General features: G+C 54.8%; 2 protein-coding genes across 9 annotated transcripts in view; one reads left to right on the top strand and one right to left on the bottom strand.

Moving 5' to 3' along the window:
- The window catches only part of ATXN2 (ataxin 2), a 137,176-nt gene extending 133,740 nt beyond the window's left edge, over positions 1-3,436 (top strand). Inside the window, exon 26 of the mRNA XM_081252634.1 lies at positions 3,349-3,436. The gene's annotated coding sequence lies outside the window, so the exon portion shown is untranslated. The remainder of the gene's footprint in view (positions 1-3,348) is intronic.
- SH2B3 (SH2B adaptor protein 3) overlaps positions 1-26,836 on the bottom strand; it is a 39,978-nt gene that overhangs the window by 4,606 nt on the left and 8,536 nt on the right. For all 8 annotated transcript variants that reach the window (XM_081252647.1, XM_081252651.1, XM_081252646.1 and 5 more), the window contains exons 2-3: positions 24,375-25,157; positions 48-149 (exon numbers count right to left, since the gene is read on the bottom strand). In XM_081252647.1, coding sequence (XP_081108773.1) covers positions 48-149; positions 24,375-25,130 — 858 coding nt within the window. In that variant the 5' untranslated portion in view covers positions 25,131-25,157. The remainder of the gene's footprint in view (positions 1-47; positions 150-24,374; positions 25,158-26,836) is intronic.

Raw genomic sequence — 26,836 nt, 5'->3', positions numbered from 1 at the left:
CTGAGGTCTGTGTCTATTCCTCCCAGGTGTGGAAAGCTGTCACTCACCTTCAGCACAAAGGTGTAGAGGTTGTCAGGCATCTCGAGACGTGTGCATCGCCGAATCTCCTGGATGCTGGAGCAGGCTGCTTGTAGCTTGGGCTTTGAACTCTAGGAGACCAAGGCAGACATTCAAGGCCTGTCCCTGATGGCCCTTCACCCACCCAGGCCTCTGCCCTTTTCCGCAGTCACCCCAGGGGCTAGCTTGCTGAGTGCATGCTCGTGGTGCTGCTGAGCAGGCACCCCAAGCCTGGAGTGCGTTCTAGCATTCTGCCTTGCAGGAGCCTGCAGAGGGCCCTCTGCCTGTAGCCACAGCACCATCACCCCCCACCCCATCACCCCCCACCCCAAAACACACACACACACACACACACACACTCTCTCTCTCTCTCCCTCCCTCCCTCCCTCCCTCCCTCCCTCCCTCCCTCCCTCCCTCCCTCCCTTCCCAGCACCCGATGTGGCCTAAGGGCCAATCTCTGCTTCACCTGGACCTGTGGACATTCCAGCTCTGACATGTGTCTGTTGGCTGAGCAAAACCCCCCAACCCCCTACCCTGGCCAGTCACAGTGGCTGCTGGCTGCCTCATTGCAGTAAACCCAGAGAGGGGACGTGAGGGTATCCAACCCAAGTTCCCTCTATGGTGCTGGCTGACTCTGCCTGGGGGCCCAGGACTTTATCATACCTTTAGTTCCACTCGTCCCCTCCCCTCCCCTCTATTGGCTCCCCACCAGTACGGGTCTCTCCCAGCCTAACAGCAGCCTTAGGAAGCAGATACTATCACCACATCTTAAAAAGGAGAAACTCAAATCTTGGAAGTAAAGTCATTTGCCTGAGGAAGTGGCAATCAGGTTGTGAACCCTTATCCAAAGCATACAGCCTACCTAGAACCTCAAATTCCCAAACCGAGCTAATCTGTCCTGCCTTCGAGTCTTAGGACGAGGAGGGGGTTGGCAGAGTAGCTTAGCTATGGGCTCTTGTGGCTCTTTTGCCAACGTGCCCAAAGGGGCAAAGCCTGGCATGGCTGGCCTCAATTACAGCCAGCCAGAAGCCCACACAAAACCTGGGGCCCAGCAGTCTCCCATGACATTCAACACACGTGGGGTTCAGAGTGGGTGGGAGATGACCCCCTACCCTTTTGCCAGCAAAAGGGTCCTGACTGAACCTGGCTGACCCTGCAGATGCTTGTTCCCAGGGCCCAGGAGCTCTCATCCTTTTCTCAGAAAGGAGATCACCCCTTCACTGCCCCCATCTCCTCCACTTCCTCCTATGATAAGACTGGTAAGATTGTTTCTCTGGGGTCATGAGATGATCGATGGCTGCTTCCAGCAGAGGCCAAAAGAAGATAAGAGCGTGGGGGAAGGAGCAAGATGTGGGGAACGGACAGAGGAGACCCAAGTGGGCCCTCCTCCCTCCAGCAGCTTTTCCTAAGAGCCAGGAGACAGACAGCAAGGCGCACCTGGAACTACCACAGCTCCCACCAAGGCAGTGCCGGCCGGGGAGGAGGAAACGAGGCATGAGCAAAGGTGAGTTCCAGGCAGAGTGGCTTTGGCGGATCTGACCTCCATGAGGGGCTGACTTTTCAAAAGGTGGTGCAAGAGTCAATCCTCAAAGCCATATGCTTAATTAAGCACGCTTCAGACACACAGGTGCCAGGGTCTGATAGAAGGATGGTGACCCCAGGACTGGGCAGCCTGGCAGGAGAGGGTTGGTCAAACTGGGGCTCTTCCTGGTCCAGGCCCACCCGCAGAAGGTCTTGGAGCTGCCAGTCCTGCCCTGGTTGTTGGACACAGCATTCTGGGAGAACAGCTCTGGGAACAAGCTCAGAGAGGTCGCACAACTAGTAAATCCCAGCCCTAAGTGACCAGCACCAGCCAGGGCATCTTCACCCTTCAGGTTCTTGTATGTCCCCCACGACCGAGTTCCTCAGCCTGGGAGCCTCGCCTGGCACCTACACAAGCACTGGACGTGCTGGAGCGCATGGGAAGCAGGGCGTCTGCTCTCCCAGCAGCTTTCACTGTCAGCCAGCCCCTCTTGTCTCTCTTTCCCGTCTGCAAAACGGGTTAGGTGCAGAGAGCTCCTGCCTTCTCTCGCTTTTGCAGTCGGCCCTGCCTGGACCCCCAGCCTCCCCACTGTCTCTGGGCCCTCAGCGTCACTGGGAGGAAGCAGGCCAGGCCGAGAGGGTAACAGGCCTCATTTCCCTTCCAGTTCCGCTCCGGGCCCTGGGCCCTGCCCCCAGTGTGAGTGCCAAGATTACTGGCAGAGCCTGGTTTCACTCTGAAAGTGGGGCCCTCCATGCCAGCTTCACCCCCAGCAGCTGAGGAAGCGCTGACCTGACAGGCAGCGAGGAGAGCATTCCCCTCTTCCCCCCACAGCCAACCCTGGCCGCACAGACAGTGGTGAAACGCGTCCTGGCTCCCCTCTGCCTGCTGGCTGAGCGTGATAGGGGTTCTTTGATGTCTTCACGGTAGCCCAGGCTCACACAACTCCAGAGGCTGAGCCAGGGCCTGATCCCCAGCCTGCCAAGGACCAGAGCCAGTGCATCTAACTACCATGCTGCCTGGTGGAGATGCCAGGGGCTCTGCCCAGATTGGAGGGGCAATTGAGAGCACAGGGACAGACATCCCCACCTATGGCCACAGCCCTAGCTGGACAGTCCAGAGCAGGACTTGTGAGCGCTGGTCACTGTGTGGATGGACCAGTGGGTGCCTTTCTGACTGAACAATGTGATGGAACAGAGCTCTGGTGGAGAGAGCCGAGCCCGAACCGCAGCCGCAGGAACACTGGGGGCTTCAGGTTCCCCGCCTCTCACACACCCTCTATTCCACCTGCCACGCAGAGCAGGCCAGGCCAGCAGCTGCTCTCTGAACCCACCTCAGAGTCGCACTGCTTGGGTGATCAAAATGACCAGACCATCCCAGTGTTTGTAGTGCAGGCAGTAGACTGTCACCCGCCACGTCCTGCAACATCCCTCCCGAGGAGCTGGTCTTCTCATTCTTAGCTCCCAGCATCCAAAAAGCACAATGGCTACTGTGCCTCAAGTGGTAATCCATTTCTTTCTTTGCTCTGGCTGCTAGGAAGCGCAAAGACAAAGATGTAGACCAGCTCTGACGCTGTCCTCACAGTAGGGCTTGCGTTTCTAGAGCTAACTTTATCCAGGCTTTTTAATTTTTCTTATTCCTCTAGGCACTAGGGTTCAGTCTTGACACTACCCTTCTTGTATAACCTTGGACGAGCGACTCAGCCCTCCATGCCTTAGTTTTGTCATATGTATGTATGGTGGAAATACTTAATAGTCCCTCTCTTTTCACAGGGTTGGTATGGTGATTGGGTGAACTATTGCAAGTGAAAGAAATACCTGATAAACAGCTGTTGTTAAATTTCCAGGCTGGGGTCTGAGGCCATCCAAGATGGGAAAAGCCTGCTTGGGTTGACTGCAGTGTTACAGTGCTCCCATGTCACAGGACTGCAGTACGGCAGCATTACAGTGCTCCTGTGTCACGTACAGTACTACAGCTTCCCCTGAGCACACACCTGCTTTCCCTCAACCTTACAGACCCTGTTTGTAATGTGCTCCCTTCCTACCTGCAACAAAGTTGACAATATAACCTCCCTCCCTACGTACCTATCCTAAGTAAGATAAAAGGGAAGTAATGGAATGTAATTGATACTAAAATCAAATGTATATCACTGTGACTATGCATACACACAGTGAACTACTCAGATGCTTCTGGGTTTGAAGAGATCAAGGACATGGAGGTGCCAGAGGGTAGGGTGAACCCTGAAAGGACAAGTAGTCTGTTCAGTGGACATGGCAGGAAGTTCCATGTGCTTCTACATAAGATAGAGCAAAATTCTGGCCCTAGGTTTGTTCTCGTGCTTTTGGAGGGCGTTTTGGTCAGCTCTGCCTAGCCCGCGGGTTCATCCGGTCCTCCTCAGCTCCCACTGTCCAAGGACTCCTTTCTCCCGTGGCAGGGGGCCGGGGGTGGACGGCCTTTGGGCCTCGAATCTGCCTGGAGGGGATGAGAGGATGACTGGGACCAGACCTGGCCTTTCTCTGGAGGCCCTGCCTTCCCTAAACCTGCTGCCACTCCCTGTGTGCTCAGGGGTGGGGATGGCCCATCCAGAGTCTTCCAGGGTGCTGGGCTGTACCCTGCTCCGCCGTGTACTCATGGCCATTCATACCCACAAGACCCCGGCAGAGGTGCCGGTGCCCCAGCAGGAACAAAATACACACAGGATCACAGAGCTGTGAGAGCTCCCAGAGAAGGGAGACAGACACCCAAGAGGAAGGGGACGGTAAGGGCCAGGATAGGCGGGTGGGAAGGCAGTGAGCTTCCCAGGTGCCAGAATGACCCTGGCAAAGGCCCTGCGGCGGGGAAGTGCAAAGGCGCAGTGAGACTGGCGCGCAGTGAGGCAGTCCCCACGGGACCTTGAGGCCGTGGGAGTCCGTCGGCTTATTCTAAGGTGGAGCTGTGGAGGTGGGCAGCTGATGCTCACGTTGAATACTTGGGCAGAAGCAGGCCAGCTAGTTGGGCCCGACCCTGCCCTTACCCGCGCCTCCGTGGGAGGCTGGAGGGGAAGACAACATCCAATTCACACCCAAGCAGTAAAGGGCCTGGCACGGAGGGTCCCGTGGTATGGGCAGGCCGAGCCCTCACAATGGCCTTATTCCATCCACTGTAGGGGCCTTTATCCTTCAAGGGAAAGCCTTGAGGGGAGACCTCCCACCACCACCTGGAATCCCCCAGGCCACACCAGCCCCTTAGCAGTCTTGCCTCTCCCAGGGTTTTGGGACCCTCATTCCTGTCCTATAAAGAGCAGCAATGGGACAGGAAGTAGGACATAGTATACGGCCGAAGGTCTAGGTCCAAGCCACACTCCTCCGCCGTGGCCCTCATGCCCTCAAGGTAGCATCCCCGTGACCTGGAGGCAAGGTTAGACGAGCCCTAGCTCCACCACTTACTACCTTTGGGATCTTGGGCGTGGCACTAACAGCAGCCTCAGTTTTCTAAGCAGACTCCAGGAGGAGAAGGATGAGAGTGCAGTCTTTGATGGGGGCCTGAAAACTTAAAGGCCCAGAAGAAATTCTAGATCCCAGTCATGGATAACTTAGTCCCCCAACCCCTGGCCACAGCCCAGAATCGATACTGCCTGTATGGATGAATGAATGAACATATGGACAAAAGACATTATGGGAAAGGCTTAATCATGTGTTATTGATTGTATCAAAACAACCTTAAAAAAAAAAAGAAAGAAAGTACCGTGTCTTGTTCCAAAAATTTTAGTCGGGTTATAGGGGTACTCAGAGTGGGAAGGGAGACAACTGCTGGAACACAGACCAGAGTTTCACTTGCCACCAATTTGATTCTGAGCTTCCTGGCAGCCAGTGCAAAGAGGGATTCCCCAAGAGAAGGCAGCCTTTTGTGCATGGAGAATCACGTGCACAGTAGTACATTAAAGGCTCTGAGAAAACCTGAAGCAGAGAAACCTGAACCCATGTGTTCCCCAGACTTTGGCCACCCTGTGTCCTGCCCAGAAGCCTCTCTGGGGTCTGCACAACCACCGCAAGCAACGTTGCCGTCCTGGATTTTGGGACTTAGACAGTCCTGGCCTTGTGTCCCAGTTGTGCCTCATCCTCCATGACAAGTGACACACCTCTCCTAGCCTCAGTCTCCACTTCTGTAAGGTGGTTACGTAACAGTGCCCCTACCTTCCGTGAGACTTTGGCAATACAGTGTGTGCAGGGTACGGAAAGGTCCCCGGGGACACGGCACAAGGTGGGGATGAGCACAGGGCCTTAGGAATGCAGTCTTAGGAATACCTGATCTGCTCAGAAGCAAACAGCCCCTCCTGAGGAAGCTTTCAGCTTTCACAGCTATCTGTCCACAACAAGACCATGAGCACAAGGCGGCCTCCCTGCTCCCTTCCCATCTTTGTGTGTCCTCTGCAGGGCATAGAGTTAGCGGTTTTAAATGTTTGCTGAGCACTCTCCAAAGTGGAGAAGGTGGAGGAAAAGGCACTGGAGGCTAAGGGTACGGCAGGAGCTAACATCCAGAGAACAGAAAGTACAGCCAAATCCACAAGATGGCAGGGGAGTTGGCTGTGGCTAGAAACGGTACTAACAGAACCCCTCACACCACCCTTTAGTGAGCACCTACTATGTACCAGGCACTGGGGCCTGGGCTATCCATCCAGGACCCCTTTGAACTGTTGAATTCACAGGCCAGCACCATTCCAGAAAGTTCAAATTTCAAAGAAAAGAGCATCATATTGAGGAACAGAGGTGCCAGGACCAAAGAGGTAGGAAGGTCATTGTTCCAGAGTGGAGGGCAATCCTTGACATAACTATGGTGATACTTTGAGACCACCCTGCTCTGGGGCACCTGTCTGAGGAACAGTGGTGGGCGCCTCCCATGACCCCCCCCCCAACAGCCCATGAGGCTGGTGTTTTTATCCCCACTTGACAAATGAGGAGCCAAGGCTAAGGAAACCTCCTTTAGGGACTGGTCACAACACAGGATGCACAACCAGCAGGCCTGGGTCCTCTGGAAGTCAGCCCGGGATCCATGTTTAACGTGGGCCCTGGGTGTGTCTGGAACCCACGGCATCTGAGGGGAAGGCTGGGTGGGGGGCCACACCCACCTCCCTCCCCTGCCCCCCTTTCCCCAGGCACAAGAGACTTGGAGGAGGAAGGGCTCAGTCCATCCCACAGCGGCAGAATGGTGGATGCTGGGGCAAGGGGTCTGGAACCAGCCGGCCTGGGGGCAAAGGGGGCGCTCACAGGGAGCCCCCACTAACATGAGGCGTCAGAAAGGGTGACACCCTGAACCCCCTGCGAGACGGGCAGCATCAAAACTGAGTTGCTGTCCATCGGTCCCACCACTGCTACTCCCTGACACATACCGAATCCAGCTGCTTCCCGTCCCCCTCCTCTGCTCAGAACTCTCCTGTGGGCCCCATCTTGCTGGTCCGCGCCATGGCCCGTGAGACGCTGCATGACCTTGTTCTGGTTACCTCCTCAATCTCATCTACTGTTCTCTCACTCACTCCGATCCAGCCACACTGGCGTCCACTGTTCCTGCGATGTAGCAAGCACACTCCCACCTTGGGGCCTTTGTGCCTGCTGTTCCCTCTGTCTGAAAAGCAGTTTGCCCACATTTTCACAAATCGGGCTCCTCTCGGATTCAGGTCTCAGCTCAAGGGTCACCTCCTCAGGAAGGCCCTCCCTAACCAGGTGTCTAAATACACAGAGTCACCATCACAGAACCCCTTTACTTCCTTCACTGCACTTATCAACCTGTGAAATGCTCTCTGTGGGGACTTGTGGCATCCCCGGTACCCAGCACAATGCCTGGTAGATTGTAGATGCTCACTTTCATTCCTATACAAATATTCATCACAGGTCCCTTGTTCGCCAAGTATCATGAGTGCTGGGGATAAGCAGGGCCCAGGATATGGCCCCCACTGCAGACCGCCCATTGCCATGAGGGCTCTGGAGGAGTGGCAGGGATACGTCAAAGCAGGGTGATCGGGGTGAGGACGGAGGACACGGGGTTGGGCCTCCAGGGGCTCGAGCCAGCCAGGGGAGAGGACTGGCTGAGAGGAAGGCTCTGGACACCTCACGGAACACATCAGGCTCGTGTTACAGATGGAGGAACGGGGACCCTGAGAGGCAAAACCACTTGTCCCCGGCCACGGAGAAAGAAGCCAAGAAGAGCTGGGGCTCGGACCCTCGTCTGCCCAGACCCAGAGCCCACACCACCCGCCCCCATCCAGCCCGTTCCTCCCAGCTCATGTTCTCTCCCACCACCAGGCCTGACCCAAACTGCGGGTCTCAGCAGAGAGAACCTCCCCTCCTCCAGGGAGCCTTCTCTGATCACCACGTCGTGGTCAGTGCGATTCCTGTGCCTCTCCCTCGGCACGGGGCTTATCAGCCCTGGCCATGATTTCCTGAAGGTGCAGCTGCCCCCACCGCCTGCCTGGGAGGTCCTCGGGGGGTGGGGACAGGGCACCAGGCCTTGTTCCCAGCTGGGGCCCAGCACCGGGTCCAGCCCAGAGGAGGTACTTGGAGAGGGTTCGTCGGATGGATGGGTGAGTAGCTGCTAGGTGCCTGGGGCCCCAGCCCTCATGTCTCGGGAGCAGGGTCAGATGCAGGGGGTGTGGTGAGTTATCTCACCCCCTTGTTCCCCGGCTCCCTAGGGGGCAAACCGAAGGCAATGAGCCCGTTCCAGGGGCTGAACAAATGTTGGAACTACAGGCCACAGGTCACTTCCTTCCTCTGCCCCCAACCAGAGCCCTGCAACACACACACAGGCCCTTCGAGTGCCTGCTTCAGCCGCTTTTTCTCCGCGTGAGCCTGAGCAAATCGCTTCACTTCTCTGTGCTTTTGTTTTCTCATCTGTAAAATGGGGGTGATGTTGGAGTGCAACCCCAGGGCTTCTGTACGTGAACCTGCCTGTCACCCTGAGTACACAGGAGTCTCCCAGGTCTCCCCCTTGGTCTGCTCCCTGTTGCCTCAAGCTCCCTCTCCCCGTGGGGAGCAGGAAAGGGATGGGAGAAGCTTCCTCAAAAGCCACATGGATCAAGTCAGCTTCCCCTTTCTGGCAAGTGAGAGCCAGCCAATGCCAGAAGCAGAGCTTCTCCAGAGCCGATACTGACATGGTGAGTCAGCCCCCAAGCATAACCACCCCGTTCGAAGTCCCCATCATTTCGCCTCCCTCCTCTGGGTGGCAGCCCCAGATCCCACCCTGAGCGACCAAGCCTGAGTGTGGGGGCCTGCGCCCCCCACTATCAGACCCAGAGAGGCCCTGTAGGAGGGGTAGCCAGCCAGAGATGCTGAAACAGACAGGGGCTGGGGGCTCGTCTGAAGCCCCACCTGCAGTGAGCTCCCCCTCAAGCCTGTAAAAGTCCCCCCGCCCCGACATGTCCGAAAGACAGACTCTCAGTGACACAGACACAAAGCCCCTTCTGAGAGAGATGGCGACCACCCCCCCACACACACACAATCACAGAGACTGGGACACAAAGCCCCTCTCAGATGCTGGAGCAACCATCCCCTCAGAGACAAACTCCCAGAGACAGAGAACCCCATAGAGAGAGACAGCCCCGAACACACACACACAACCAGTCTGGGACCCCCTGACAGCCGCTCAAACCCCTCCTGAGACGCGGGTGTCCTAGTTCACGCCGAGTGGCTGAGTGTGGATGACCCAGCTGTGAAGACGGGCAGGCACTTCTGCTCTAAGGCCGGCCGGGTTGGGGGGTCCGTGGCTTAAGAGGGACCACACCTAGAAGTTCCACTCCCTGCACCCCGTCACGGGCGTGGATGAACTGGCGAACCAAGGAGCTTATGGACCCCCCGGCACCTTCGCTAGCTGACCTCGCCTCCCTCCTCAGGGTGACAGTGGTCCAGGCCACATGGCCTTGCCTGGGGAGGCGTGTCCTGGGATGGGGCCTTGCAGAGGCGGGAACAGAGGTGCCAGTGCCACCACCCTCACTAGCCGGGCCACATGCCCACACCTCCTAGGCCTCTCCCCGCTACACCTTTCCTCCACGCGGGGCACCACTCCTGGCCAAGACCTTTGGCAAATTAGGATCAACCACTTTGCAGGGCCTGGAGCTGCTCAGCAGCCAGCCTCCATCAGCTCCCCTTCCGTCAGTTACCCGCTGCCCTGCCTGAGACGGTCTTGAGGACAGAGCGGTGTCTCCATCTGGGAGCGCTGAGCTGGCACTTGGGCCTGGGCCGACCGGGGGTCCGGAGCAGGGTCGGGGCCCAGCCAGAACCCCACCCCAGCCCCCCGCCGGCCGCAAACCAGCTGCCACCAGCCCACGCCTTGGGCGACCGCATCCTGCTCCCAGCATCCCACCAGGAATCCTCCCTGCCCCGCGTGGCCGAGGAGGGGCAAGGCCCGTGCACCCTGTCCCCGTCCACCTTCACGCAGGCTACGCCTTCCTCTTGTAGTGCTGCTCTGGCTACCTCAGTGCCAGGACACGCCAGGCCTCGCATACTGGGCTGTGGTCAGCCCCCAAGACAGGAAGCCATGGCTCCCCACCACGTGCCCAGGCCCCGGGCAGGAGGGGGCACACCCGGCCCCGAACCTGGCACTGCTCCCTGGGCTTTCCTGCTGCACGGGAGGGCGTGCTCAGTGCTGTCGAGGGGAAAGCAGAGGAGAACCTGAGTCTCACAGGCCAGGGGTCCCGGAGCTGGCCAGCCCCCAGGGCCTTTTGCGGCGGGCCCACCTCCCGGCCCTTCTGCGGATCCAGCCCGGTGGGGGAAGCCCCTCGCCCCTGCAGCACAGCCCTCAGCTGCACCCTGGGCCCCGTGTCTGCTCCACGCCTGGTGAGAGTGGAAAAAGATGTGGTTAAGAAACAACAAATAACCTCTGTCACCGGCCTCCGGTAGGGGAGTGCACCAGAGGGAGGGGGTCTCGTCACCACCAAGATCCCCAAAAGCCCCGACGGTGGCCACCGCCTGCCTTCGAAGAATGATGATTCAGAAGAAGAGGTGAAAGCGAGGGCCTCTGGGGCTCAAGGGGCTGCAGGGACGCCAGGGAGGCTCAGAGTCAGCTGAGCAGAGCCTTGGGCTGAGCTGACAGGGAAACCAGGGCGAGAGCCCAGGAATCTCCACCCTTCCAAGCTCAATCCGTCGTGGGTTGTTGTCATTATCCTTAGCCCACGTTTAGTGACATGCCTTGACACACAGCATCTCACTGACACCAAAAAACAACAGGAAACCGTACCAGCCACAAAGAATAAAAGCTGGCTGGATTAAATAATTAAATGTGAAAAATAAAACCAAGACAAAACTGGAATAGAAGAACCTAAATAATTATCTGATCCCAGGGTCGGGGAGGCCTTTCTAAGCAGAAAAAGCAAAGAACAAAATCATAAAGGAAAAGATCACTGTATTTCACTGCCCAGACTTAAAAACCTCCATAGGCCAAGAAACTCAGGGCCAGTCGAAAAGCCAAATGGCAAACTAGGGAAATATTTGCAACGTGTGACAGAGTGCTAATGTCAGTGTAAAGAGCTCCTGCAAGTCAACAGGAAAGAGGCAGGCAGTGCAGGAGAGGAGCACACAGAGTTAATGGCCTGTAAGTCACAGAAAATGTCTATGACCAAGAAACATTGGAGAAAGAGTCAAAATCCACAGGGACAGAAAGTAGGATTAGTGGTTGCCAGAGGCTGGGGGGATGGGGATGGGAATGGGGACCGATGCTAACAGATACTGGGTTTCTTTCGGAGGTGATGGAAATGTTCTGGAATTGGATAGAGGTGATGGTTGTACACACAGTGAGTATACTAAAAACAACGAATTGCACTTTAACATGGTGAATTTTTTTTTTTTTTTTTTTTTTGCGGTACACGGGCCTCTCACTGCTGTGGCCTCTCCCGTTGCGGAGCACAGGCTCCGGACGCGCAGGCTCAGCGGCCATGGCCCACGGGCCCAGCCGCTCCGCGGCATGTGGGATCCTCCCGGACCGGGGCACGAACCCACGTCCCCTGCACCGGCAGGCGGACTCGCAACCACTGCGCCACCAGGGAAGCCCTAACATGGTGAATTTTATGTGAATTATATCTCAGTGTTTTTAAAAAAGAAAAATGGTTCGTTCCATTCATAAGCAGAAAGGACAAGATAACCACTTTACCTAGAAGTTGGAAAAGGTTTTTAAAATACTAGCCAGTGTTAGCACCACTATTTGAAGATAGATGGGTATAACCTTCCTAGAAGACTATTTGGAAAGGATATATCAGAAGCATTAGAAATAGCTAGTGAGCACATGAAAAGATGCTCAACATCATTAGCCATCAGGGAAACGTAAATCAAAGCCATTCACACCTGCTAGGGTGGCTACAATCAAAAAGATAGTAACAAGTGTTGGTGGGACTTCCCTGGTGGTCCAGTGGTTAAGAATCCACCTTCCAATGCAGGGGGTGCGGGTTTGATCCCTGGTCAAGGAACTAAGATCCTACATGCTGCGGGGCAACTAAGCCTGCGCGCTCTAGAGCCCACAAGCCACAACTAAAGAGAAGCCCACGTGCCATGACGAAAGATCCCACATGCTGCAACTAAGATCTGACGTAGCCAAATAAATAATAAAATAATAAAAACAAGTGTTGGTGAGGATGTGGAGAAATTGGAACCCTCATACATTGCTGATGGGAATATAAAATGGTGTGGGAAAAATGAAAACGTATGTCCACACAAAAACTTATTCACGAATGTTCGTGGCGGCACTATTCACAATCGCCCAAAAGTGGAAACAACCTCATGTCCATCACTGAGGAATGGATAAACAAAATGTGATCTATTCATACAATGGAATATTATTTGCAATAAAAAGGAACAAAATACTGACACAAGCTACAACACGGACGAACCTTGAACATGTGATGCTAAGTGAAAGAAGACAGTTGCAAAAGACCACATATCATCTGATTCCATTATATGAAAAGAACTAGGCAAACCTATAAAGACAGAAAGTATTGATAGATTAGTGGTTGCCTGGGGGTGGGGGAGAGGAGGAATGCGGAGTGACTGCTGATGAGCACAAGGTCTCTTTGAGACGATGAAAGTGGTCTAAAAATTAAATCGTGGAGATAGTTGTACAGCCCTGTAAATATACCCAAAATCACTGTACCCTTTAAACGAGTTAATTTTATAATTTGTAAACTATATCTCAATAAAGCTTTGAGAGAAAGAGAAAACATGAGAAGCACTCACAAAGCCTTCCACCCAGCATTTCCCTTCTAGGAATATGCTTCTAAGGAAACAATCAGAGATGGGCAGCAAGATTTACGTACAAGATGTTTGTCACAAGGTTGTCCAGCTGAGCAAAAAAATTAGAAGTGATTGAAATAGGAGTCTAGATAAGCATAGATAAATATATCATGGCCTATCTGTGTAAATGAAATATCATGCAGCCAGTATTTTTTTTAAGACATTCTTGAAAAATATTTAAGAGAACAGAAAAATGTTCAAGACATGTTAAGCGACAAAAAAGCAGGTAACAAAAAGGTAGGATGAGTGTCAGTCCCACAAGGGCTGGAGGTTTTGTCCAAAAGTTTCTGCCTATGTTTCCAGCATACCTGGCACACAGAGGGGGCTCCCTAGCTAACTGCTGAATGAAGAATTAGTGAATGTGGACGGAACTGCAATTTGGGGGAAAAGTTAGAGAAAGAAATACAAGACAGAAGATTACAAAGACGTCTAGTGAAACGGAAATGCTCGTTCTCTCTGGGTAGTAGGATTGTGGGTGGTTTTTCAGTTACTGTTCCATAATTTCTGCCATGAGCTTTATTAATTGAAAAATCAAAACCAGAAACACTAGGAACTCAAACGTGGAGGCCCTCGGTAAGGTAGACAGTTTCCTAGATTACACGAAGATTTGAAAAGAGACACAGCGGGGCCTCCCATTCCAGACGGTTCCCTGGAGAGAGGTTTCTCTCTCTGCTGAGCCATGGACTTCAGACTGGGCCGCAGTCAGGATTCAGGTCAGGCCCAGGAGGGGAGGATCAGCCACAGTGAGGGAGGACCCAGAGGCCAGGTGCCGCCGTGATGGGCCCCCTCCCCCGTACGCCATCACCCACCGGTGCCAGAGGCTGAGCAGTCAGCGGGGTCCACGGCCTGCGGAAAACAGTGGCCTCTTCCCCAGCCCAGAGGGGAGAGAGGAAAAAGGGGTGTAGGGCCCCAAAAAGGAAGCTGAGGCGGCCCCTCCGGCCTTGGGGAAGGAAGCTACCTCCGCCTCCACCCCCGGGGAGGGCCAGCGCTCCGAACGCAGAGATCTCTGCTTGTGCCTTTTGCTTTCCTTTTCCATTCGCAAAGAAGTGGGTGGGGGATTTCCAGCAGGCCCGCCTGGTGGCCCTCTGTTGGCTGGTGCCCAGTCCAGGCTACTGGGAGAGCTGGCTAGGTTGTTGCCCATCCCAGGGAGGGCATCTGGGGACCCACCCCTGGGGTCTGGTGACTTCCCACGCAGCAAGCCCCTTCTTCTGCCTCGCAGGGAGGAAACACATCGTGTCAGGCCCTCCCAGAGCCTATTTTCGACTCAATCACCCAGCAAGGCCAGTACTGACATTCCACTTTCCAGAATGGGAAACTGAGGCTGAGACAGGCCGAGTTCTCAGCCCAAAGCCACGTAACAAGGACACAAGAGCCAAGATCTGAACCCAAACCTGTCCATCTGCCCTTCTCCCCGGCCGCCAAGCCCACGGCCCAGACTCTGCAGCTTTGTGTCCCAATACCCAGTCCCCCAAACAAAGGAAAACAGAAAAGCAACTTCCAAGAAGCTGGCGACAGCTAACAGGCCCCAAGGAGCAAGGGCGTGGAGTGGAAGCAGCCCCCAGAGGCTCCGGGGTGGGGTGGGGGTGTGGGGATAAGTGACTGTCGTCGCCACCCTCCCCCTGTTGGATTCGGGGGCACTTTCCAGTCTCTGGATTCACAGAATTTGAGCTGAAAGGAAGCACGCCGATACCATCTGCCCGTGGTTTCAGCGTGGTTGGGGGTTTCTTCTAAGCAGCGAAGTACTTTTCAAAAAACGACCTTACACGAAAGCCCAATAAGGGGCAGATGGGGCGGCTGTGTGTGCGGGGCTGGGGGCCCCACGGGAGCCACGGGAGCCCTGCCCACCACCACCCCTTCCTCCCTCCCCCCACCAGCCCCGGAAAGCCCGGATCAAACCCCCTGGTTGCCCATTTCACAGCTCAGAGAGGGGCAGGGACCAACCTGGGTCACTAAGCAGCCCAGGGCCGAGTGAGGACGGAAACCCCACTCTCACCCTGGGAACCTTCAGCCCCTGGTCCCCCTGGGAGAGGATGGGATGGGGGAGCCTCTGGCCTCCGACTCACCTGTCTCCCCCTGGGACATCAGGGCTCTCGCCGGCCCACGAAGATCTACCAGGCTGTAGGCAGAGGGTGGGCGGGTTCTCGGGCTGCTCGGGGGCTAAACACACCCCCTGGCCTTGGCAGGCCTACACGGGCCTCCATTCCTGCTCTTCCATCTCCCAGCTGTGTGGCCTTGGGCAGGTCTCTCTACCTCTCTGTGCCTGTTTCCTCATCTATGAGATGCCTTCATCACTGTTCCCGCCTCCCAGGATTTGTGGTAATTGCATGGGATGTGTCAAATGTAGTGCCCATCGTGCTGAAAATGACTAATAAAAACAACAACAACTACATGGGACTTCCCTGGAGGTCCAATGGTTAGGCCTCTGCACGTCCACTGCAGGGGGCACGGGTTCGATCCCTGGTCGGGGAACTAAGATCCCGCATGCCGCTCAGCCAAAAAAAAAAAAACCACAGCAGATAAGATTTGCTGAGACCACCTGAGCCAGACACGGCTCCCGGCACCATGCGGACAGCAGCTAGTTCACCATCGCCCCGATGTGGGTGCCGTCACTCGGCTCTTTTTACTTGAGGAAAATGAGGCACAGAGAGGGTGAGGCGCCTTTCCCAAGGTCACACAGCTCAGGAGGGGCAGAGGCAGGACTCAGGCCCAGCTCTGCCCGGACCCCAGGAGGCTGCCCCGCCCGGCAGCTTCCTGCCCAGCACTCCTCTTCCTCCTCGTGCTCCTGCCTCTGAGAGGAAACCGCCGGGTCCCCCTGCGGACGTCCCTTTCTTTCTGCTTCCTCTTTCCCACACTTGGGGCACGGGCTCCGGCCTCGGGCCCCCAGGGTCCAGCAGTGTCTCCTTCTGTGTCTCAGAGCCTCAGTGTCCCCATCTGTGAGGCAGGCACAGTGCCCATGCCTACTTTGCAGACTCAGGGGAGCACTGAGGGGGCCAATTCGGCACCGCCCTCGCCCACGGTCAGTGCTCAGGACACTCAGCCCCTTCATCAGCCGGGCTGCCGGGAGCACCTACTGCCCACAGACTGCCCGGCCACACTCATACCCAGGCCCCTCACCTACCCAGTCAGCACGTTGATCCGCAGCCTCCCCTACACGTGCAGGCACTGGGACCACCCCCATTTTACAGATGAGGAAACTGAGGCCCAGGCACTTGCCCAAGGACAGCTCAGAAGGAGCAGAGGGGGAACAGCTCTGAACCATATTGCCTGACGGGCCCCGGCCCAGGTCAGCCTAGGTCAGGCTCTCCCTAGGACCAGCAGGTCCAGCCACTGCCAACCAGACCACTTCTTCCTGGGGGCACTAGAGGCCTGTGGTGCAGGAGGGGAGCCCAGGGGTGTGGGCTGAATCCCCTGTGAATCCCCCCCTCCCTCCTCTACCTCTGCTCTGGGCTGAGCAGCAGAGGCCAAGGGCAGAGCACACTGGGTCCACCAAGTCTTACATGCCGGGTGAGAGGGGCACTGGCCAGCCCCCTCTGGGCCTCAGTGTCCCCATCTTTAAATTGGTGGCACTAGACAAGATGGCCACAAGGAGCCTTTCCTGGTCTGAGAACTCAAAACAGACGCACCCCCCCACCCCACTCCCAGGTAGGGCCACTGGCTAAACACCACCAGCACCACTACCCATGATAATAAATCCTTCTGGAGACCTGCTAGGCACCAGGTGCAGCCCGAATACCTGGGTCCCAACCCCATCTCAGTTGCTCAGAGCTATGTGACCTTGGGCAAGTCACCTCTACCTTCTCTTAGACTCAATTTCCCCATCTGTGATATGGGGGTAATCACAACAGCACCCTCACAGGGCTGCTGTGAAGATTAAATGAAGCCAAGGCTGTAAAGTGCCTAGTATGTAACAAGTGCCAAATAGATGCTGGCTAAAAAGGCATTTTTTCAACAACAGCTACTAGAATTCCATCATTACCCCCACTTTAAAGATGAGAGAAGCTGGGCTTCCCTGGTGGCGCAGTGGTTGAGAGTCCGCCTGCCGATGCAGGGGACACGGGTTCGTGCCCCGGTCTGGGAAGATCCCACATGCCGCGGAGCGGCTAGGCCCGTGAGCCATGGCCGCTGAGCCTGTGCGTCCGGAGCCTGTGCTCCGCAAGGGGAGAGGCCACAACAGTGAGAGGCCCACGTAACAAAAAAAAAAAAAAAAAAAGATGAGAGAAGCTGAGGCTCAGCCCCCGGACCCAGTAGGGCTGGCAGGGCTTTGAGACCATCTCAGCCAAACCAGGCTTGGACATGTGGGGAAACTGAGGCCCAAAAGAGCAAAGGGCTGGCCCCAAGGCCATGGCCAGCCCAGATGTGCTCCATTTGAAAATGGACCCCCAGCTCCCGGCAAAGCTCTGCCCTAAGGCCAGCCACCCCGGGCCTGGTGGCTGGTCCTGTGATCTCTCTCCCTGACCCTGGGACAACCCCCTGACCTCCCAGTCAGGCTCTCCCTCCACAGGGGCCAGGCTGGGATGCACATCGAGTGATCCTGGCCCAGCACTGCCAAGCCCACCAATTTATAAGAGAAACCAGAAACTGGGTTCTTATATGAAATCTTTCCATTTTATGGTTTTTAACTATTGGCAACCAATCCAACTTTCTCATTTTTCTGTTTTGTTTTGTTTTTGTTTTTTTCGGTACGTGGGCCTCTCACTGTTGTGGCCTCTCCCGTTGCGGAGCACAGGCTCCAGACGCACAGGCTCAGCGGCCACGGCTCACGGGCCCAGCCGCTCCACGGCATGTGGGATCCTCCCGGACCAGGGCACGAACCCGTGTCCCCTGCATCGGCAGGCGGACTCTCAACCACTGGGCCACCAGGGAAGCCCCAACTTTCTTGTTTTCAACTGCTGAGTGGGATGGAACGTCTCAGGCCTGGCCGGCCGGAAGCTACTACTCTGCACCCCATGGCTGGAGGGAGGCCGTTCACAGTGTGGCTGGGGGCTTGGGAGCAGGGACCTGTTGGATCAGGGGCTCCGATCTCCTTAGCAGCATGATGCTGAGCGAGTTTCTTCGCCTCTCCCAGCCTTGGTTTTCTCATCCGTCAAATGGGCCAACACGCTTGACCTCATGGGAAGGACTTGAAGTCAAGTGTTTAGGGCAATGCCTGGCACACAGTAGGTGCCTACTTAAGGTAGTAAACGTACTGTTCCCCCATCCCAGCCTGGGCTCAGAGATGCCCAAGGAGAGGGAGGTGCCACAGGACAAGCGGACATGGGGACCAGAGGGTCTTCTAGGAGAAGACTCAAGCCACACTCTCCCAAAGGCCAGAAGACCATAGCAGCCCCAGAGGGCTCCTCTAGCCCATTCCTACTGCTGGATAGGTGTCCCAGCCCCTCTGGCCCTAAATCCTCCAAGTGCTCCCACTGCTCTTCGTGTAAAACCTAAAATCCTCACCATGCTCCATAAGGCCCCAAATAATCCAGCCCCATCACCTTTCCAACCTCATCCCTCCTTCCTCCTTCTACTCCAGACCCCGGCCACCTGGTTGTTCCTCAAAGTCTCCTGGTTCGTGTTCACCCCAGGGCCTTTGCACTTGTCATTTCCTCAGCCTGGGACTCCTTCACCCAGATCTTCCAGGATCGGCACCTGTGATCATCCCAGATGTCACCTCTTGCCAAGGGGCCTTTGATGACCACCCCCCAGCCAAGGCAATCCCTACCTTCCCCCGAGGGCCAGCGCACAGTACAAGGAAGGGTTGCCCCACCTCCCGTCCCTCTGCAGTGATGCCACTGAAACCAGACTTCAGACTTTGGGAACTAGTCACACTTGTCTCCTCCAACTGCCCTCTAGCCGCCCACTGCAGCAGCCTGTGGCCTCCGCTTACACTCCGCCTGTCATGGCAAGCTCCCTCCCACCACAGCCCTTACGGTGACCCTCGACCCTTGGCTGCTGCTATCACCCCTACTTTACAGATGACTAGACTGAGGCTCCAAGAGGGGAAGTGACCGGCCCAAGGTCAGAGGTTCTGGTCAGAGGCGGAGCTGTGACCCAAGTCCAGGTGAGGCTGACCCATGAGCAGCTGGCCACCTGGCCTCAGACTTCTGGGTGGCGTTAGCTTGGCTGAGGCCCTAGTGACGTCCCTGGGCAGCTGCTCAGTCTCAGTTCTCGTCCTCCAAGACTCTCCCCACTCTGGGCAGCAAGGGCTTCTCCAAACAGGTGATGAGCACCCTTCAAGTGACAGAGCTCGGGTATGAACCCAGAGCTCAAGCCCTGGCTATCAAACCTTCCTTTGCCTATGTTTAAAGCTGCTCCCATAGACAACTCCAGGGTCAGAGGTTGGAGGTCAAGGCTACCCTCCAGGCAGGCACACTCAGGACTTCTAGTCTAGGTATCCTTGGCCCAGAGACTGGAGGCTCCAAGTCACTCCAGGAAACATCCAGGAAGAGCCCCAGACTGTTCCAAGCACAAAGGGAAACTGTCAGAAGCCGACGGAGCTGGGGCCTGCTCTACCAGGCCAGGCACTCAGGCCAGGAGAGGCCCCACCAGGGCTGCTCACTTGGTGGGGGACACCCCAGGTCACACAGCGACCACCAAGCCTATGGCAGAGGCCCAGGCGGCCTGGAGGGAGGGGCGAGCCTCAGGGACCCAGCTGCCACTCCGGGTCCCACTTCTCCAAGGCCAGACACCACTTCTGAGCCCTGAGGACTCTGACCAGGGTCCCACCCTCAGGGTTTCCAAAGAACAGGAGCCTTGATCATGCATCCCAGCTGGGCACTGAGGGCCCAAACCAGCACTAGAAATAAATCTGCATCCTTAGCCCCCAAATCATTTCACTACCATGACAACCATGATAACAAGGAGGGCCAGTAACAGTGAGCCTTCCCTGCGCCAGGCGCTCAGCGATGTGCCCTCCCAGTTATCACAACAGCCACACAAGGTGCGAACTCTGAGTAGCTCCACTGTACAGAGGAGGAAACTGAGGCCCAGAGAGGTGACGTCACTTGCCTAAGGCCCCAGAGCTGAGAAAGAAGCTAATTTATTGTTTGAACCTGGGTCCATCTGACTCCTGACACTAGGTTTTCCAAGATGGTTTATTTTAAGCAGCAGCAGTTGTTTTTAAAGTTTTATAGGGAACCCCACCTTATCATGCAGATAAGATCATGTGTCTGGGACGTTATTTGCCTTTCATGGTGTCGGAGCCTTGAGACGTTTTAAAAACGAGTAAAGTTTTTATCTGCACTTGCGTTTTTCCAAAGGCTTCGTGTTAAACTTGGAATGAAATACTGACTCCTCACGGGACCCTCTACCAGCACATCCTCCCCCACGCCCCATCTTCCCCGTCTGTGCTCCCAACACACTTCTATTTTTCTTTCTTAAAAACATGCAAAATGCTGGGGACTTCCCTGGTGGTGAAGTGGTTAAAACTCCGTGCTCCCAATTCAGGGGGCCCAAGTTCAATCCCTGGTCAGGGAACTAAATCCCACATGCATGTTGCAACTAAGAGTTCGTGTGCCACAACTAAGGAACCAGCGAGCCGCAACTAAGGAGACTGCCTGCCACAACTAAGACCTGGTGCAACCAAATAAATAAATAGATAAATAAAAATAAATATAGTAAAAAAAAAAAAAAAAACATACAAAATGCCTTCCCATCTCAGCAGCTTTGCCTATGCTGTTCCCACTGCCCAGAGATTCTTATCTCGGTATTAAGATCTCAGTTCAGAAGTCACCTCCTCAGTGGGAATTCCCTGGTCGTCCAGTGCTTAGGACTCCGTGCTTTCACTGCTGAGGGCACAGGTTCAATCCCTGGTCGGGGAACTAAGATCTCATAAGTTGCGTGGTGCAGCCAAAAAAAAAAAAAAAGTCACCTCCGCAAGACTCACTGTTAAACGTTAGTGATTAAGAGAGTGTGGTGTTGGGCTTCCCTGGTGGCGCAGTGGTTGAGAGTCCGCCTGCCGATGCAGGGGACACGGGTTCGTGCCCCGGTCTGGGAAGATCCCACATGCCGCAGAGCAGCTAGGCCCGTGAGCCATGGCTGCTGAGCCTGCGCGTCCGGAGCCTGTGCTCTGCAAGGGGAGAGGCCACAACAGTGAGAGGCCCGCCTACCGCAAAAAAAAAAAAAAAAAGAGAGTGTGGTGTTAACATAAGAATAGACACATAGGCCAGTGGAAGAGAAGGAGGGTCCAGAAGCACACAGGTAGACACTAGATTTAGGATGAAAGTAGCATTGCATGCAGTCCAATAGGAAAAAGAGAGTCACATCAGCATGTAGTGCCAGAAGTGGAAGAACTGTGACCCCTACCTCACGCCATACACAAAAACTAATTCAGGATGGATCTTGTGAAGGCCCATCAATATGATTCAGCCCAGACAATAAAGCTTCTAGAAGAAAAGACAAGGGATGTCCCTGGTGGTGCAGTGGTTAAGAATCTGCCTGCCGGGACTTCCCTGGTGGTCCAGTGGTGAAGAATCCACCTTCCAATGCAGGGGATGCAGGTTCGATCCCTGGTTGGGAAACTAAGTCCCACATGCCGCGGGGCAACTAACTAAGCCCAAGTGCCACAACTACTGAGCCCACGTGCCCTGGAGCCCTCAGGCCACAACTAGAGAGAAGCCCGTGCGCCATAACAAAAGATCCCACACGCCTCAACAAAGATCCCGCATGCTGCAACTAAGACCCGATGCAGCCAAAAATAGAAAAGAAGAAAAGAATCTGCCTGTCGATGCCGGGGACACGGGTTCAAGCCCTGGTCTGGGAAGATCCCACATGCCGTGGAGCAACTAAGCCAGTGCGCCACAACTACTGAGCCCACATGCCACAACTAATGAAGCCTGCAAACCTAGAGCCCGTGCTCCGCAACAAGAGAAGCCACCGCAATGAGAAGCCCGCACCCCACAACAAAGAGTAGCCCCCACTCGCCACGACTAGAGAAAGCCTGCGTGCAGCAACAAAGACCCAACGCAGGCAAAAAAAAAAAAAGAAAAGACAAGAAAGATCTTCATGACCCTGGGTAGGCAAAGATTCTTTAAATGGGACACAAAAAGCACTAACCATACAGGAAAGCAACCGATAAACTGGACTTCGTTAAAGTTAAGAACTTAGGTTCATGGGACTTCCCTGGTGGCGCAGTGGTTAAGACTCTGCGCTCCCAATGCAGGGGGCCCGGGTTCGATCCCTGGTCATGGAACTAGATCCCGCATGCATGCCACAACTGAGAGTTCACATGCCGCAACTAAGGAGCCCACGAGCCACAACTAAGGAGCCCGTGAGCCACAACTAAGACCGGGTGCAACCAAATAAATAAACTAGTAAATAAAATAAATATTAAAAAAAAAGAACTTAGGGGGCTTCCCTGGTGGCGCAGTGGTTGAGAGTCCGCCTGCAGATGCAGGGGACACAGGTTCATGCCCCGGTCCGGGAAGATCCCACATGCCACGGAGCGGCTGCGCCCGTGAGCCACGGCCGCTGAGCCTGTGCGTCCGGAGCTTGTGCTCCACAACGGGAGAAGCCACAACAGTGAGAGGCCCGCATACTGCAAAAAAAAAAAAAAAAAAAAAAAGAACTTACGTTCATGAAAAGATTCCATTAAAGGAGTAAAAAAGACAACCACAGAGCAGGAGGTCATATGTACGATACAAAGAAAGTGCATTCAAGTGTGCTGAAGTACATTCAGGTATAAAAACTTTTATAAATCAATAAGGAAAGGACAGACAACTCAATAAAAATGGCAAACACTTGAAAAAAGACTCAATCCCAATGGCCAATAATCACATGAAAAGGTACTTAACCTCATGAGTCATAAGGGAAATGCAAATTAAAGCCAAGATTTGAGATACCAGTATATATCCACTAGAAGGGTTGGAAAGAAAAAAGACTCATACACTGCTGATGGGGATGCAAAATTGTGCTGCCACTTTGGAAAAAGTTTAGAAGTTTCATATAAAATTAAACTTGCACTTCCCATATGACCTAGCACTTCTAGGAATCTACCGGAGGGAAATGGAAGCGTATGTCAATACAAAGACTTAAGAGCAAATTTCATTACAGCATGATTTGTAAAAGTACCAAAGTAGAAACAACCCAAATATCCATCAACCGGTGAATGGATAAATAAACTGTGGTACATCCATACAACAGACTGGATTTACTCAGCAATAAAAAGAAACAAACTCTGATGCCCCCAAGAGCATGGACAAATCTCTAGAACATGCTGGGTGAAAGGAGCCAGACACAAAAAACAATATACTATACGATTCCATTTATATGAAGCTCGAAACAGAGAAATGCAATCCGTGGGGGTGGGAGTCAATGTGTGGGAGGGGGGGAGTGCTGACATGGAAGAGGCATGAGGGAGCCCCTGGGGCACTGGGCCACCGCGTGTACTAACACAGGGACACTCGTGGAGCTTCAGACACACTTCACACGCCTCAGCATGTGCATGGGACTCCACAATGAAGTCTAAAAGGAAAGGTACTTCACATAAGGGGATTCCTTGACAACACCCCATCCCAACCCCCAAATTAGGGCCCCTCAGTTATCCTCCCAGAGGCCCCACTGCTTTCCTTCAGAGCATAAAATACAATTGATAATTCCATGTTCATTTGTAGGTTTAGTCCTTCAATAGCCCCACCAAGACACCAGCTCCCCCAGCACCTAGTGTGTGCCTGGTACAGTGTAGGTGCTCAACAAGTACGTTTTGAATGAATGTATAATCGTTTGGTCTCCTCCACCCAGACCATGACCCCTCAGGGCTGGGATCTGCTTTGCTCACTCTCTAGACCAAGGCCCTAGGACATAACAGAACCACAAAGAGAAGAGAAAGGAAGACCACATGGTCCCATCAACTTGACACATCTGGTCAAAGATGGAGTCCGGCAGGTGGGTAGACAACAGTGACCTTCAGCCTCAACTGCACGGCCGGAATTAAGTGGGTCGTAAAGGAAAAAGACAAAACGATTTAAACTTGAAAGAAAATAAGACATCCACAAAGCATGGGAGGCTCCAAGGAATTCCACGACGGTTTTGAAATCCCTAGGAGAAATCCTCCTGTTTGTCAAGGTCAGTCTGGGTCAGGGGTTTCAAGGACCTTGGACCAGGCTGCCACTAGCTCGCATGACGCCCATGTATGGTGTCCCTAGACATTCTACAAAATCCCTGACCAGTGCTCCTCAAAACTGTCAAAGCCATCAGAAACAAGAAAAGCCTGAGAAACTGTTACAGCCAAGAGGTGCCTAGGGAAACATGACAGCTAAATCTAGCATGGTGTCCTGAAGCAGAAGAGGGACATTAGGGGAAAACCAGTGGAATCCAAAGGAACCTCGGAGTTCAGTTAACAGTAACGTACCAGTGTTTGTCCCTTAATTATAAGACGGATGTACATGGTACTGTAGCATGTTAACATGAGGCAAAGCTGGGTGCAGTGTATAAGGGAACTCTGTACTATCTGTAAATGGAAAATGATTCTCAGAAAAGTCCACTTTTAAGAAGGCGCGCTTTCCGCCGGGCACTTGGTGGCCAGCTGCTGGAAAAGTGTCACCACCCGTACCCCCATAACCACGTGCGCGGGCTCTTACCTTGGGCGGGTCGAAGAGCTCCAGCAGGCGGTCCGCGCTGTCGGGGCCCACGCGCCGCAGCGCCAGCCGCCCCCTTTGCCAGCGCGCCCCGCTGTCCATGGAGGCCTCGTCGGCCAGGCTGTACCGCAGCGTCGCCTCCTTGAGGGCCTCGGGTGGCGGCTCCCGGGCTAGACTCCAGGGCAGGAGCTTCCTGGCCAGGCCGGGCCTGGCCGGGGCCTCGCCTGCCTCCCCCGCGGCCGCACTGGGGGCCGCGGGCAGCTCCCCGGCCGAGCGGTGACGGAAGATGTGGCGGAGACTGTGGCGCAGGTGCTGGAAGGAGCAGGCGGCGGCCGGCCGCGGCGGGGCCAGCTCCTCCGAGCTGCGGGCCTTGGGCAGGCTTGGGGCGGGGGCGGGGGAGGCGGGGCCCGGCTCGGCTGGGGACGCCTCGGCCTTGGCCGGGGGCCCGCGGCCAGTCTCACGGTAGTCGCGCGCGGGAGCGGCGGCCCGGGTGCCCGACAGCCCGGGCGCCCGGCCCTCGCGCACCTCGCGGCAGAAGTAGCGCTGGAAGAGGTCGGTGAACTGCAGCGACACGAGCTCGGCGCGCAGCGGCGCGTGGTGCGGGTGCTCGCGGGCGAAAAGCCAGTACTGTCGGGCCAGCTCCCGGGCTGCGGCCACCGCGTGCAGCTCGCAGAACTCGCTCCAGCCTCGCGGGGATGGGGCCGTCGCCGCCGAGGATGCGGAGGAGGCCGAGGAGGACTGCAAGGTGGGCCCGTTCATGGTGGAGACCAAGGTAGAGCGGCCGGGCTGAAAGACACGGTGGGGAGTGAGTGACAGAGGAGGGAGCGGATGGGTGAGCAGACACCCACTTAAAGCCCCCGCCAGACACGCTAGTCACTAGGCACAACGTCAAAAAGCGAAAATTACTGTTAATACCCAGTGCTGGTGAAGATGCAGCAAAACGGGCACTCCCTTCAGTGTTGCCGGTACTGTTAGGGGTCTAGCCTTTTTGGAGGGCAGTTTGGCAGGATCATTTTCAGACCTGGTAATTCCACTTCTAAGTATTCAAGAGAAATAGTTGCCCCCATGCGCAGAGAGGGCGCATGGCGTTTCCTGCCCCCACACTTATAACAGGAAAAAATTAATACAACCTAAAGCCCTATCAGTCAGAGTCTGGTGAAATAAACTGTGGTACATCTGCAGGCTGGAATATGCTTCAGCAGTGGAAAAGGAGGACCAAGATCTATGCTACCACCTTGGGGAACCTCCAGGGCACAGGATTAAGGGAAAAAAGCAAACCACAGAGCAATACAACCGTGCGATCCCATTTACGTGAACACACAAAGCAAAACTACCAATTCTTATGTGTACATAAATGTATTTAAGTGGTGGGCAGGAAACATGTGGCTGGAGCAACACCATCCAGAAACAGTGGTGACCTGTGTGGGGAGAAGCCAGAATCTGGGGTGCAAGGGGGGAAGTAACCAAGGAAAACTGTTACTACTTGTCTCTAGAAAATATGGCTAAGAACATGGCGCCTGGAGCCTGGACTCAAATCCCGCATGAACCGCTTACTAGTTGTGTCACCTTGGGTGTGTGATTTCTTTCTGCCTTGCTTTCCCCATCTGTAAAATGCGGACCATGATTGCACCTACCTCATAGGAGTGTTATGAGGATTCACTGAGTTAATAAATGTAAAGGCCTTAGAACCTAGGAAAAGCCTAATAAGGCTTATAATGAATGTTACAGTAAGAGTGTATTAGTAGCGTCAATAAAAAGAAATAGAGGGGCTTTCCTGGTGGTGCAGTGGTTAAGAATTTGCCTGCCAATGCAGGGGACACGGGTTCGAGCCCTGGTTCGGGAAGATCCCACATGCCCTGGAGCAACTAAGCCCCTGCACCACAACTACTGAGCCCGTGTGCCACAACTACCAAAGCCCACGTGCCTACAGCCTGTGCTCCACAACAAGAGAAGCCACCACAATGAGAAGCCTGCGCATCGCAACGAATAGTAGCCCCCACTCACTGCAACTAGAGAAAGCCCACGCGCAGCAACAAAACCCAACGCAGCCAAAAATAAATAAATAAACTTATTTTTTAAATGAATAAATATAAAACAACGAATAAAAAGGGATAAATTAACAAGACTCACAAGGAGTGCAAAGGTACTTCCTGTTCTGATGGGGGAACGTCAGGACAGGCAGACCCTTGCCTGCTCATCCCAACTGGGGCTCCCACACAATCAAAACGTAGAAGCCCCCTACCCTCTGCTGTCCACGGTGCTGAACCCTGGACCTCTCTAGTTACCATCAGTACTGTCCGTCCTTCCAGCTAAGCCTGGCTGGGCCTGGGCCCCTGCTGGGTACCACATAGTCATGGCTGCTCATTCACATACAGACACCTCCACCCAAATATTACTGAGGGCCTACTGTGTGTCAGCCACTGTGCTAGGCCCTGGAGGTACAGCAGTGAACCAGAAAGAAATTC

Source organism: Mesoplodon bidens (assembly GCF_964165515.1).
Source record: "Mesoplodon bidens genome assembly, chromosome: 13".
Lineage (NCBI taxonomy): Eukaryota > Metazoa > Chordata > Mammalia > Artiodactyla > Ziphiidae > Mesoplodon > Mesoplodon bidens.
This window is presented reverse-complemented; position numbering and strand designations above follow the sequence as displayed.